The sequence below is a fragment of the Malus sylvestris genome, chromosome 12 (assembly GCF_916048215.2).
Source record: "Malus sylvestris chromosome 12, drMalSylv7.2, whole genome shotgun sequence".
NCBI lineage: Eukaryota > Viridiplantae > Streptophyta > Magnoliopsida > Rosales > Rosaceae > Malus > Malus sylvestris.
The window spans coordinates 583,028-595,273 of record NC_062271.1 but is presented as its reverse complement, the minus strand read 5'-3'; the positions used below and the strand labels follow the sequence as shown (position 1 = coordinate 595,273).

At 37.6% G+C, this 12,246-nt stretch overlaps 4 protein-coding genes across 4 annotated transcripts in view; 2 read left to right on the top strand and 2 right to left on the bottom strand.

Annotated features, from left to right (window-relative positions):
* Positions 1–12,246, bottom strand: part of LOC126593539 (uncharacterized) — a 91,990-nt gene that overhangs the window by 45,199 nt on the left and 34,545 nt on the right. The gene's annotated exons all lie outside the window — the stretch shown is intronic.
* On the top strand, positions 279–3,982 carry LOC126593543 (eukaryotic translation initiation factor NCBP-like). The gene is made up of 6 exons (XM_050259639.1): positions 279–554; positions 978–1,073; positions 1,164–1,268; positions 1,431–1,508; positions 3,363–3,482; positions 3,574–3,982. The coding sequence occupies exons 1-6, from the start codon at positions 375–377 to the stop codon at positions 3,703–3,705; spliced, it is 711 nt and encodes a 236-aa protein (XP_050115596.1). The 5' UTR covers positions 279–374; the 3' UTR covers positions 3,706–3,982.
* LOC126593545 (superoxide dismutase [Cu-Zn] 2) lies at positions 4,743–7,557 on the bottom strand. The gene is made up of 7 exons (XM_050259641.1): positions 7,349–7,557; positions 7,157–7,261; positions 6,881–6,976; positions 6,752–6,783; positions 6,319–6,394; positions 5,087–5,140; positions 4,743–4,939 (listed from the first exon to the last, which is right to left on the bottom strand). The coding sequence occupies exons 1-7, from the start codon at positions 7,428–7,430 to the stop codon at positions 4,911–4,913; spliced, it is 474 nt and encodes a 157-aa protein (XP_050115598.1). The 5' UTR covers positions 7,431–7,557; the 3' UTR covers positions 4,743–4,910.
* Positions 8,492–11,968, top strand: LOC126593538 (tubulin alpha-3 chain-like). The gene is made up of 5 exons (XM_050259631.1): positions 8,492–8,694; positions 9,363–9,577; positions 9,663–9,862; positions 10,478–10,986; positions 11,433–11,968. The coding sequence occupies exons 1-5, from the start codon at positions 8,582–8,584 to the stop codon at positions 11,743–11,745; spliced, it is 1,350 nt and encodes a 449-aa protein (XP_050115588.1). The 5' UTR covers positions 8,492–8,581; the 3' UTR covers positions 11,746–11,968.

Below are 12,246 nucleotides of genomic sequence, written 5' to 3'. Positions count from 1 at the left end.
AGTTTTCATTAAAGAAAGAAAAAGGTGAAAACCTAGGATGAGATTTGGGGGTTTGTATAAAGTCAACCTAAAACCCAATTGCGGTGAAGGTGGAAATTCCTCATAGTTTTTTCGGGTTTGAAAAAAGTGAATAACCGTGTCTTGTCATCTCCTTTAGCGAGTAAAAAATAAAGTCCAACCCAAAACCCAATTGCGGGCTAATTGAAATTGAGCCCAAGAACATGTCGTAGAAAGCCCGAAACAAGAAGAAGAATAAGCCGTGTTTCTCTTCTACCTTCATTTCATACGGTGTTCGACTGTTGTTGCTGTGCGTTGCAGAGAGAGGGGAGAGAGAGAGAGAGAGAGAGAGAGGGAATTAGGGATTTTGGGGGAGGATGGAGTTGATAGCAGAAAAGGAGTCGAACCACAACAACAATGAGAACAACAACAACAACAACGTCACCAGTTACGCACAAGCACTCGTCGTAGACTCTCACGATAATCATCCCAAGGAATCCGATGAAGTTCGTGAACGCCATGCTCGCGACCTCAAAGCTGGCCTCCATCCCCTCAAGGTTCCCTCTCTCTCCTCCTCCTCCTCCTCCTCCCTCTCTCTCTCTATATATGTATAGGGTTTAGATTGATTAACCTAGAGAGATTCATTCATCTAGATAAAGTTGTGGTCTTTAATTAGTGAATTGCTGCTCAATTAGCTGACTTTATTCTGAATTTATGATTAAATTGTTGAAATTCTAATTTTCGCCCAAGGAGTTGGATTTCTGTTGAATTGTATATCTAGGAGTCAATTTATTTTGATCTCCGTCTTTTGTTCTCATCAATTTTGTAAAACGATACCGGGTTTCGTTCGATTCAGTTTGTCTACTGTGGGTCTTTCGCATACCAAATTCTTGTTCTTCCATTCTCTGTTTCAAATGCAGGTTCAATTGGCAATCTTTGTGTTTTTGTGTAACTTATTTTTGCCATGTTTTTATGATTAGCACAAGTTCGTATTTTGGTACACTCGTCGCACCCCAGGAATCCGGAGCCAGACACCATATGAAGACAATATAAAGAAAATTGTCGACTTCAGTACGGTACAATATCTACCTTAATATCAGCAGGAGGAAATGTGATTAAGTGTAATCTTTTCGTTTTATTGACTTGTTGTTGCTTGGATAATATAGGTTGAAGATTTTTGGGTCTGTTACTGCCACCTGGCCCGTCCTTCTTCTTTGCCTAGTCCAACAGACTTGCATCTTTTCAAAGATGGAATCCGCCCACTCTGGGAAGTAAATATCCGAAACCTGACTTTCAGTTTGCTCTTTCTAATCACTTAGCTAATTTTGCTTCTTATTCCTTCCTACAGAATGCAAGTATCTTATTGTTTCTTCAAAGATATTAAGTTTTTGAATGACAGAATGCCAACATGTCTGAAATTTTTTGTTTTTCAGGACTCTGCTAATTGCAATGGTGGTAAATGGATAATACGATTCAAAAAGGCTGTGTCCGGCCGTTTTTGGGAGGACCTGGTAAGGATAAAAACTGGAATTTTCTCTTTGTTGTCATATTGCGTGATTGCCAAGCTACTTTCATACATCAGTTGATAATACTATTTCATTTTAACCTTGCTGGGTTTTGAAGAAATTATCCTTCTGAAGCTTTAGTGGGTTTCAGTAGGAAATTGGCAGATTCTCTGAACATTCAGAGAAGTCATCTAACTTTTCTTAAATGTTGCCTTTTTCTGAAGATTTATGTCTGCAATAAAGAAACAGTAATTATGATTGTTGTCAGATTATTGTATTCCGTCTCTGATTTTGTGCCACCAAATTTGTTTGAATTGATAACTTGATGCACGTTCAATTTTAATGACCATCTTGAAATTGTGGAAAACTACTATGATGTATTGCATATGCTTAACCTTCATAGTCCTACCGTAGGGGTGAAAAAAGAGGAACTAGGGAATACATCGGTAGTCTGGATTTATCAAAGTATTGATGAAAATATACTGTAAAAAGTTACAGAAATGTAATTTTCGTAGATATATATAAATTTTAAACGAAGCTTTATGAATGTTAAACGAATAATTAGTGCACTGATGTAGATTGTGTATATCCATTTATGTTTAGCCCAACAGGATCAAGACCAAGCTCTTGTTTTGCAAATCACACAGGAATAAGATTTTGGTCAATATTCATCAAATCTGTGGTCGACAACACAACATATACTGATACAACATATACTGATACTTGCCTTTATCTCGGTGACATATCGCCTAGATGTCAGTGATACCTTAGATGAATATATCATCCAACCCATAGAGTTGGTAGCACCCAAAACAATTTGATATTTAAAGCTTGCCTTCACCTGGGTATACACAACCAACTTCTAATCCATAGAGGTTATTGGTACCTGGTAGACAAAAAGGAAACCATATGGTCTTCTTAGAGCTGATTATCTTTGCTCGAAACCTAGTATGGCAATTTGCACTTGTTGGTTGTGGAATATTAAATGGGAATTTAGTGACAAGTTACCACAATGGAGTTCACTTAGGACAATCAACTTTGTATTAGTCCAACTCTTACAAGTATGACATTAATTTGCACTTGCTGGTTGTGGAATATTAAATGGAAATTTAGTGACAAGTTACCACAATGGAGTTCACTTAGGACAATCAACTGCATATTAGTCCAACTCTTACAAGTAAAGCATTCTTTTTGTCTTTGTCGAGACCCGCTTTAGAATCAATGTAGCCATGCAGTAATTGGAAGCTGCTTTTATGTTTTCTATAAGGTATTAAAGTATCCTCACGTGCAGCTTAATATTACATTGCTTTCTCTACACCGATGTACTTTGTCTCATTGATTTTGTTGCTTAACAAAATTCTTGCTGCAATTTGGGTTGCTTCCGATTGTTTTTCACTGATCTAAGAAGGCAAATTCTGGCAGCTTCAGGTGTGGGATCCTGTTCTGCAGGATCCCAGACGGTAAGAACAGCATCATTGCATTTTTCACTTTTATTACGATGGGTTGATGCATTTAGGTTGAGGTGTAACTCTTGGGGTGGGTTTGTTGCCCAGAACCCTGAATGAGCGTATTTTGGCATCTTTCTAAATTACCTATATTAATCTCTGGATGCTATAGGAATGGAGCCTACGAAAGTATCTTCAAATGCCTGGACATGCTTGACATATGCATTTATATGAGTGTGCATCTCTTATGGGGTTTCACTGCTAATTTAATGTGGCTTTGTCTAATGTTTTTTTCAGAGCTAGTTGAGATATTTGGGCTGGGGATTGGGGGTATTTAAATGTAGATATATTCGTTGGAGGAGAGGAAGTACCGACTAGAACTTATTTCTTACTCCTACTTATGTATTATGCGCAGGTTCTTGCCTTGGTGGGTGACCAGCTTGATTATGGAGAGAACATATGTGGTGCAGTACTAAGCATCAGATTCAATGAGGATATTTTGAGTGTCTGGAATCGGAATGCTTCTGATCATCAGGTTGGTAATTTATAGCAGTTTGCTACTTGTGTTACTAGTCTTTCTGTCTGCGTGTTTGGTGTAATCTCTTGACCTTGCTTTTGTTAACCAGGCTGTAATGGCTTTAAGAGATGCGATCAAGCGGAACTTGAAGCTTCCACACAGCTATCTCATGGAATACAAGCCACACGATGCTTCGCTGCGCGACAATTCATCTTACAGAAACACATGGTTGAGGGGCTAGATTGATGCCACCAGATAAGAGCACTAGTTTCAGAAAAGCTTTTCGGGAAGGCGACCGACGCACGACCAAAATCAGTAAAAATCTTGCATGACGAACAGGAGAGGCGCAAAGTCTGGAGACTTGACAATTGGTGGCAGTCCGTTAGGTTGAACTGTAACAGAGTATATCTGTACCAAATTAATTTAGTGATGGATTATCAAACAAAATTACTGATTTCACCAACTGAATATGTGCTTTTGCTTTATCAAACATTGCTATCGTGCATGTCTCCTTTAAATCCATCCACGCCCAATTTATATGTTTATTCCTTGATGCTGTAATGCTTAATGTCAAAAACCCCATTCTAATCGACCAACCACGCAACACAAACTGCCCCGCTCGGGTAATAAACATCGATCGCACATTTGAGTGTAGTCAAATAGGTTAAGAGTAGTGTGCCCTTTTTCTGCATCAAAGTTCAATTCCCTTGAACCCCTTCAACGTTGTTTTAGATTAGACTAATTAGAATATCGCTCGCCTAAAAATGAAACTTTTTATCTTTATGCAATGTATTACAGGGATGAGGTGTGAGAATCAGTGATGTATTGTACCAAAACATTGAAGGAACATCAGCATCAGCAGTTGCAATACTTGTATCAATGTAAATGTAAACACTAGTGGCATTGTTCCACCAGATGCTTGCTTGTAATATTCAAAAACAAATTAATTAGGCATCTAATATTTGTACATAATGTTAATTGTATTGCTTAAGATAATAGTTGATCGTCTAAGTGACGAGATTTGCTCCCCAACAATTTTACCGGACGTTCTGTTTTTAGTTTTCATTGTTCATGGGAGAGAATGTAAGTGAGAGTGGGAGGAAGGAGATTTTTTTTTTCTTTTCCCTTCAAGTTTTGTCTCATCATTTATGCATTCTCCGTTCTCACTCCCTCCTGTCATTCTTTCTCCATTCTTTCTCCATCCTTTCTCCTTTACTTCTCCCATATGTTTTTCATTGAAGCTAAGAAAATTGAAACTAAAAGCTAAGAACGAAATGGTTATCAAAAGGCTCTAAATTAGACTTCTCGTCTCCCAAGTTCATCTTATATACCCATAGAATATTATCATAACATGCATAAAGAACACTAAACACAAAGGAATAAAAAAGAAGGGACTAAACCACATTTACTAGGTTATTTGCTTTCTGTTCTGCAGCCATTCTTCTTTTACACAGATGACTTAAGGCCAATGATACCTGTCGAAAATCAATATTACAAATATTGGAAAGGGTGTGAGCGAAAATAGAGGAATGACAAAAAAACAGTTCGCCGGACCCTACTACTGAATTTGATATAAACAATCTGCCAGCAACAACAAATAGCTAGAGAAGTGAAATACATACCACATCCAACTCTTGCTCCTGCGTTCCCGGTAGTCTTGCTAAGTTCATGTCCACCTGTTCAATTGGGGATATATAGACATCAGGGCAAAACATCGATGATATCATTCATGTGAAGATGAATCAAAGATCAATCCACAGCACTGACATTTGCACTAGCAAACAGAATTTTGAAATAACTGAAGATGGCAGAGTACGTTGTTGACAGAAAATGCAAACGCCAAATTGGTTTAGTGCTTTATAATTTCCTAACATCATACTAGCAATAACAGCACAGAGCCACAAACTGGAAAATCATATGTGGTACTTTTTGTTACAAAACACATATGACTTTAACCGCAATGTGAAGGGCTACAAAACAGGTAAAGTCACCCACTTTTCTGTTAAAACTTAAAAGTCAAAATCAAGTTCCAAAAGGTATGCAAGAGAAACTATTTCTCAAGTAAGAAGTGCAGCGCTTCTTAGAGTGTTCAGTGATTAACACAAACCTGACAAAAGTGAGAGAAAGATTTCACAGCATGAATAACCATTATTCAGCCTTAATTATCATGAGTCTGTCGTCTTTGTGATATAAGTACAAGAAGATGCTTTGCAAAAACACAAAGTACATTCATCTACTTTGTATTACAGTATCTCAACAGCCTTAAAGAATTAACGACTTCAAAATGAAATATTTTGAGGATCATTACAAAGTCTCACAAGGTTTTAGTTCCCATGAAAAGAAGATTCATCGCAGATTCATAACTAAGTGGCTTAGAATTAAATACCAAGATAATCTAATAAAGATTGATACTTTGACATAAAGTTCTATAGACAAATATCTGCCTATTAGCCAATATATTTGTTCCCCACAGCGTAGTTATTTGCTTTCTAGTCATAAAATCAGTAGTTGGTGCCAATTGATACTGATAATTCAGAAACGAAAACTTGAGTGATCAAGTAATATGCACAGTTTCTTGTATGATTACAACTTCATCTCTTTGTTTTAAAAAAATTACTAAAGTGATCGTCCGTTAGAAGAGAGAGAGGTGACAAGAAATTTGTGATCAAGGACCACAAGCCTCAAAATCATATTGTGAATGTGTAAAATTCCTTTTGGGTGAAATAATCATGGAATAGGAAAACTTATTGCTTTTGTGTCAAATAATCCAAGCAGATATAAAACCACACAAAGGAGCTGAAGTAGCAGCTATGTAATAAACAACCAAATTCCTGACCAAATTTTACATGATTACCTTTACCAAGATCATCAGGATCAGCGTGCACTACGACTGCTCGCCCAAGAATGGAATCAGGTCCACTCAGTGGAATCTAAAATTGGTATCAAGAAAAATAGATTAGAAAAGTATAACGAAGGGGGTACAGGCAGCAATCCAAGGGCATATGAATAATCGCATAGCTGCTGATAACAAGCTAGCATTGTAGATAAGCCCATGACATGTACATAGATGTTTAAAAACCTCACGGATTGATCTTTACAGCGCTTCTTCTATGAATTTAGATCCATAGAATGAAGTATCTAGGCATACATATTTCTTCATATTCATATTTTGACTTTAACGAAGTTCATTTCTTCGAAAACAATGGCTAGACACCATCAGTCACACAGCTATCGGAAAAAGAATGTTACGAATATTTAGTAAACGGTAAAAGATAAAGAATTGTTACCTGCCAGTCCTGGAGAGAAACCTCAGCAACTCCTGCAGAGTTAGTGAGAGCGCAAATTTTAGTACAATACTAAATTAATTACACACAAAAAAGAAAAGCAATACTTTTTCGTAGTTGTTTTGTTCATACCATCTGGGCCTGCAACAACGTTACCCAAATCGCCGGCGTGACGCTCCTTATCTGAGGGAGCTCCATGCTCCTTCTTCAGTGGATTATAATGAGGTCCTAAAACATCAAAGATTAAAAATTTGAAAAGTCCAAACCAGTAACCACCCACCAAGAAAAACGAAGAGTATGAAGCAATTAAAACCCATTAAAGAAAATAGAATCATGTCCTAGATGCAATGAAAAATTACATAAAAATGAAGAATTGAAGCAAAAACAGAGAGAGAGAGAGAGAGATACCAGTGGAATTGCAACCATTGGAGGTATCACCAAGAGCATGGATATGGAAACCATGAAGGCCAGGAGAGAGGCCACTAATCCTCCCCTGTATGTGTGTAGGCCCCCCTGTTCATCATTCATTGGATTTCCGGTGAGAGAGAGAGAGAGAGAGAGAGAGAGAGAGAGAGAAATGAGAGAGAGAGAGAGAGATACCGTTGGAATCCTGAAGGAAATGAAGGGAGCCCCGGACGTTGGAATCTCCGATGATAAGAGCCACTGCTTTCACACTAGCCATTTGATTTCCTCCTCTGCCTTCTGTGCTGTTGCCGATGTCGCCTTTTCATATCTATCTCATATCATTACCATTTCCGGCTTTTCAGCTTCCGCTCTAACACATGGTTTTTTTTTTTTTTTTTTTTTTTTTTTTCCGAATCCTCTAGCACATGGATTGGATTAGTCCCATTGTATATATCTTTAGCCAGAACCAGAGGTCACGTTTAACCTTATAGTAGTCTAAAATTATATTTTAATGAACAATGATAAATTATATTTTATATCATCTTTAACTGAGGGGGTTAAATAGTTATAGGCCAAATATAGCTCTTTAACAAAAAAGTTAAGGCCAGAGACCGAACAGAACCCCCTCAATAATTTATTATTTTAAATAAATTAATATGATTAATTAAATTAAACTACCATATTAAAATAGTAAATCTCCAGATTACTTCTCTTTCTCCTTATCTCTCTTGTTTTGATCTTCCATTGGAGTTCGTCTTGAGTTAGAAAATGGTCCATTGAAACACCTTAGGCATAAAGAAAGCACAATAACGAAGAAAGCGTTGTATTTTTGCACTTGTCATAAAGTCATGCTTGACATTCTGACGCCAATTAGCTGTTGGAGGGTAATGGGCTGGAGTCGAGGGCGGGCTGGCCAGCTGAAAATGGCCAGCCCACTGGTCTTATTTGGGGGTTTTGGCCCAGTGGGACTCACAAGCTCTTTGGCCAGCTCTCGGTTGGAGACGATTTTCATGTCATTTCAAGCTATTTTAGCCCTATAACCTTTTAACCGGTCGGTTGAAGATGACCTTCCTTTCAAATTTCAATTTAAACGATATTTCAAGGGCATGAAAATCGTATTGTCACAAAATAAATTAAGAACTTAACACAAATATAATACATTAATTAGATAATAATATTATTATTTTTAAATATCTAGAACCACTAATTATATGCTTACCGACAAAAAAAAATTACATGGTTACCAAAAAAAAGAGAAATAATTGATTATGATTGTTTACCAAAAAAAAAAGGCAAACAACCAATAATACCAATCATCATTAAAACAGAAGAGATAACGTTGTTGTTGCATTTCTTTCTCTGGTTGTTGTAAGTAATTGAAGAGAGAGAGAGAGAGAGAGAGAGAGAGAGAGAGAGAGAGAGAGAGAGATGAGGGAGATAATAAGCATACACATCGGACAAGCAGGGATCCAAGTTGGGAATGCGTGCTGGGAGCTCTACTGCCTTGAGCATGGCATTCAGCCTAATGGTACCATGCCCAGGTGTTACCCCTCTCTCTTCCTCTTTCACTCCCTCTCAATTTCTCTGCTTTTTTGTTTGTTTGGAACTTTAAATACATATTCCTGTGAAAAATCTCAATCTTTTTTGTTTTCGTTGATGAAATTGGGAATTGGGTTATACTTATGTTCAACAAATCTAGCAGATGAGAATTGGATTGGCCTAAATGCAACATGGTTTCTTGCTACTTCATTCATGAAAACTAAAATGTGGGGAGTTTCGTAATGCAGCATAATTTGTGATTCAGATCAACACACTCAAAGACCAATTCTTTTTGCCTTCCTTATTATCGTTTCATTTCCAATTCAGAGGAACCTTGATTGAATTCTGGTGTTGAATTGTTACTAATGTTAGCTTCTTGTCTAGATTTGGAAATATTGGATTTTGTCTTTCTTGGAATTTCAATCAAGTTTTGATGATTTTTGCATCTGTTGAGATCAACCTAGGAATCGCAGAGGCTTGGTTGAATCTATTATATGAACACATATGTAATGTGTATGTGTCGGTTTCTTAATTGAAACTCAGACGCCCTCGTCTTTGTAATGTGCAAATGTCAAGAAATGTCATGATCTCTTAACTGAGTGGATCCTTTTGCGTCAATCTTGTCTTTTCCCACTCTTCTGGTCTTAAGAAGGTTTATATGTGAATGCAGTGACACCTCTGTCGGCTCTGAAACCGATTCTTTTAACACCTTCTTCAGCGAAACTGGTTCTGGAAGTCATGTGCCCAGAGCCATATTTGTTGATCTCGAACCAACAGTTATTGATGAAATCAGGACTGGGACTTACCGTCAACTTTTTCATCCTGAGCAACTTATTTCTGGCAAAGAAGATGCTGCTAACAATTTTGCCAGAGGACACTACACGGGTATAAGAATTTCTATTGCAACGTCCAACTGGCATTTCCATCTATTACTTTAGTTATAACTGGTTTTCTCTGTTGAATGCTACAGTGGGGAAGGAAATTGTGGACCTATGCCTTGACAGGGTAAGAAAATTAGCTGATAATTGCACTGGCCTGCAAGGGTTTTTGGTATTTAACGCTGTTGGTGGTGGCACTGGTTCTGGTTTGGGTTCATTACTTCTTGAACGATTGTCTGTTGATTATGGAAAGAAGTCAAAGCTCGGTTTCACCATTTATCCTTCTCCTCAGGTACATTACTTTAAAAAAAATACACAATATAACTGGATGGATCTTTGCTGCTAAAGCTAGTATTAGTGAACACTTGCCCAACTCGTCTTTCTTCTCTAAATTACGTATGCTGTACCTGTTTATATGTTTTATTGTGAAAAATTAGTTCTGTTACCTCAATAGCCAAACCAACTATAAGATGCACGGGAGTAAATCTGAAGAAAAATCTAAGTCTAAAATTACAAGAGATACAACATGTTTACTTACCAGAAGGGCAACAGAATGGGGGTCAGAACTCAGATTCTCAGAACCTAAGAAAAGATGACTTCTTTGAGAATGAAAATTTTTATTGCCTTTTATTCCGTTACTGTTTACATATTTTTAATCTCTTTTCCATCTGCTTGTACTCAATAGTTTTTCAGTTCTTAATGTAGAAGTATGCATGTCCAGTCTGAAACTAGACATTACATCTGGAGAGACAACATGAGTGGTGTGCAGAAGCTAGGAAATATTACTGTTTGAGAATAATTTTTTTTTTAAAGTTCTCTTTTTCATCAGCTTCCATGTAAAGGTTCTCATAATTTGTTGAACCATTCATGTCCATCCGTCTACAACAACTAATCTTAAAATGTGCAGGTCTCCACTGCTGTGGTAGAACCCTACAATAGTGTGCTTTCCACACATTCTCTCCTTGAACATACAGACGTGGTTGTGCTTCTGGACAATGAAGCCATTTATGATATCTGTAGGAGGTCTTTAGACATTGAAAGGCCAACCTACACCAACTTGAATCGTTTAATATCCCAAACGATCTCTTCTTTGACAACTTCGTTGAGGTTTGATGGTGCCATTAATGTGGACATTACAGAGTTTCAAACTAACCTTGTTCCATACCCTCGTATCCACTTTATGCTCTCATCTTATGCCCCTGTAATCTCCGCTGCAAAGGCCTTCCATGAGCAACTATCAGTTCCTGAGATCACAAGTGCTGTATTTGAGCCCTCAAGTATGATGGCCAAGTGTGATCCAAGGCATGGGAAGTACATGGCATGCTGCTTGATGTACCGTGGTGACGTTGTACCAAAGGATGTAAATGCTGCTGTAGCTACCATTAAGACAAAGCGGACAGTTCAGTTTGTGGACTGGTGAGTAGACATTCTGTGCATCTAGTTTCATTAAAATATAAACCTAAATAGAATTTGCAACAAAATTGATGAGATGGGCCTTGCTTTATTATTAATTTCAATATTTTAGTTCTTCTTGTTCAGGCACTGGCAATGACATTTATTTACGATCACACACGTTAAGCTGAGGGTGTATTAATGGTGACATTTTCTTAGTATATCTCTAGAACATTTGTGGGTTAAAACATGTTTTTGGCATCATACTCTCATTGTGTATACATTAATTTTTTATCCACTGGTAGCTATATTATTGGTAGGAAAACCTTGTTTGTAGACAAAGTGGATTCAAAGGAACCGTCTTAAAAGTAAGGATGATGGGGTTTTCAATGCAGATTTTTTGACTTTATAAGCTATTTTTATTGTCTTTTGTGTTTATCCGAATGAGTGCTTTTTATGGATACTTTCAGGTGCCCAACTGGTTTCAAATGTGGTATTAACTACCAGCCCCCGACAGTGGTACCAGGTGGAGATCTTGCCAAGGTGCAACGAGCAGTTTGTATGATAAGCAACAACACCGCTGTAGCTGAAGTCTTCTCCCGAATTGACCATAAATTTGACCTTATGTATTCCAAGAGGGCATTTGTACATTGGTATGTAGGTGAAGGAATGGAGGAAGGTGAATTCTCGGAGGCTCGTGAGGATCTTGCTGCTCTTGAAAAAGACTACGAGGAAGTAGGGGCAGAAGGCGTTGATGATGAAGATGAAGGGGAAGATTACTAAACCATAATACTTTGGGATTCCCTTCAGTAGCCATCTGTCTATCCCGCTAGACCTCTTGATTATTTTGTTTCTTATCTAGCTGTGCATTTTTCTATATCCTTTTTTCTTTCGAATGACATTGTGTTTTGGTTCTGCCCTTGTAATGGTTTTCGAAGAACGTTTGTCGTGTAAAAGTAGCCAACTTTCCATTACTTGAAATGAAACAATAATATCTTTGAAACAATTGAGATCTTCCCAAAACTCGAGACCTATATCTTAGACCCCAAGTTATCGAATGGTAGTGAGTGTTAATTAGTTGGTAAGTTAATATGACAACTCTGCGTAGGTCGTCTCCGCAATGACTCCGCAATATGACGCATGATTCGAACTGTTCATTTCAATAACCTTTAATTCATTGCTGCTGTTAAGCAAGACAGCCTCTTGTCATCACATCTGGTTCTACTTGTATCCAAATCCCCACCTTGCCGAAAAAATCAACCAACTAAAACATACATACATCTG

Excerpts from the sequence above, each read along its gene's own strand:
- LOC126593543 (XM_050259639.1), top strand. The coding sequence starts at position 375 with ATGGAGTTGATAGCAGAAAAGGAGTCGAACCACAACAACAATGAGAAC. Across the intron at positions 555-977 it reads CTGGCCTCCATCCCCTCAAG|CACAAGTTCGTATTTTGGTA; the intron begins GTTCCCTCTCTC and ends TTTTATGATTAG. Across the intron at positions 1,269-1,430 it reads GAATCCGCCCACTCTGGGAA|GACTCTGCTAATTGCAATGG; the intron begins GTAAATATCCGA and ends TTTGTTTTTCAG.
- LOC126593545 (XM_050259641.1), bottom strand. The coding sequence starts at position 7,430 with ATGGCTAGTGTGAAAGCAGTGGCTCTTATCATCGGAGATTCCAACGTC. Across the intron at positions 6,977-7,156 it reads CAATGGTTGCAATTCCACTG|GACCTCATTATAATCCACTG; the intron begins GTATCTCTCTCT and ends TTGATGTTTTAG. Across the intron at positions 6,395-6,751 it reads TTTCTCTCCAGGACTGGCAG|ATTCCACTGAGTGGACCTGA; the intron begins GTAACAATTCTT and ends TACCAATTTTAG.
- LOC126593538 (XM_050259631.1), top strand. The coding sequence starts at position 8,582 with ATGAGGGAGATAATAAGCATACACATCGGACAAGCAGGGATCCAAGTT. Across the intron at positions 8,695-9,362 it reads CCTAATGGTACCATGCCCAG|TGACACCTCTGTCGGCTCTG; the intron begins GTGTTACCCCTC and ends ATGTGAATGCAG. Across the intron at positions 10,987-11,432 it reads ACAGTTCAGTTTGTGGACTG|GTGCCCAACTGGTTTCAAAT; the intron begins GTGAGTAGACAT and ends GGATACTTTCAG.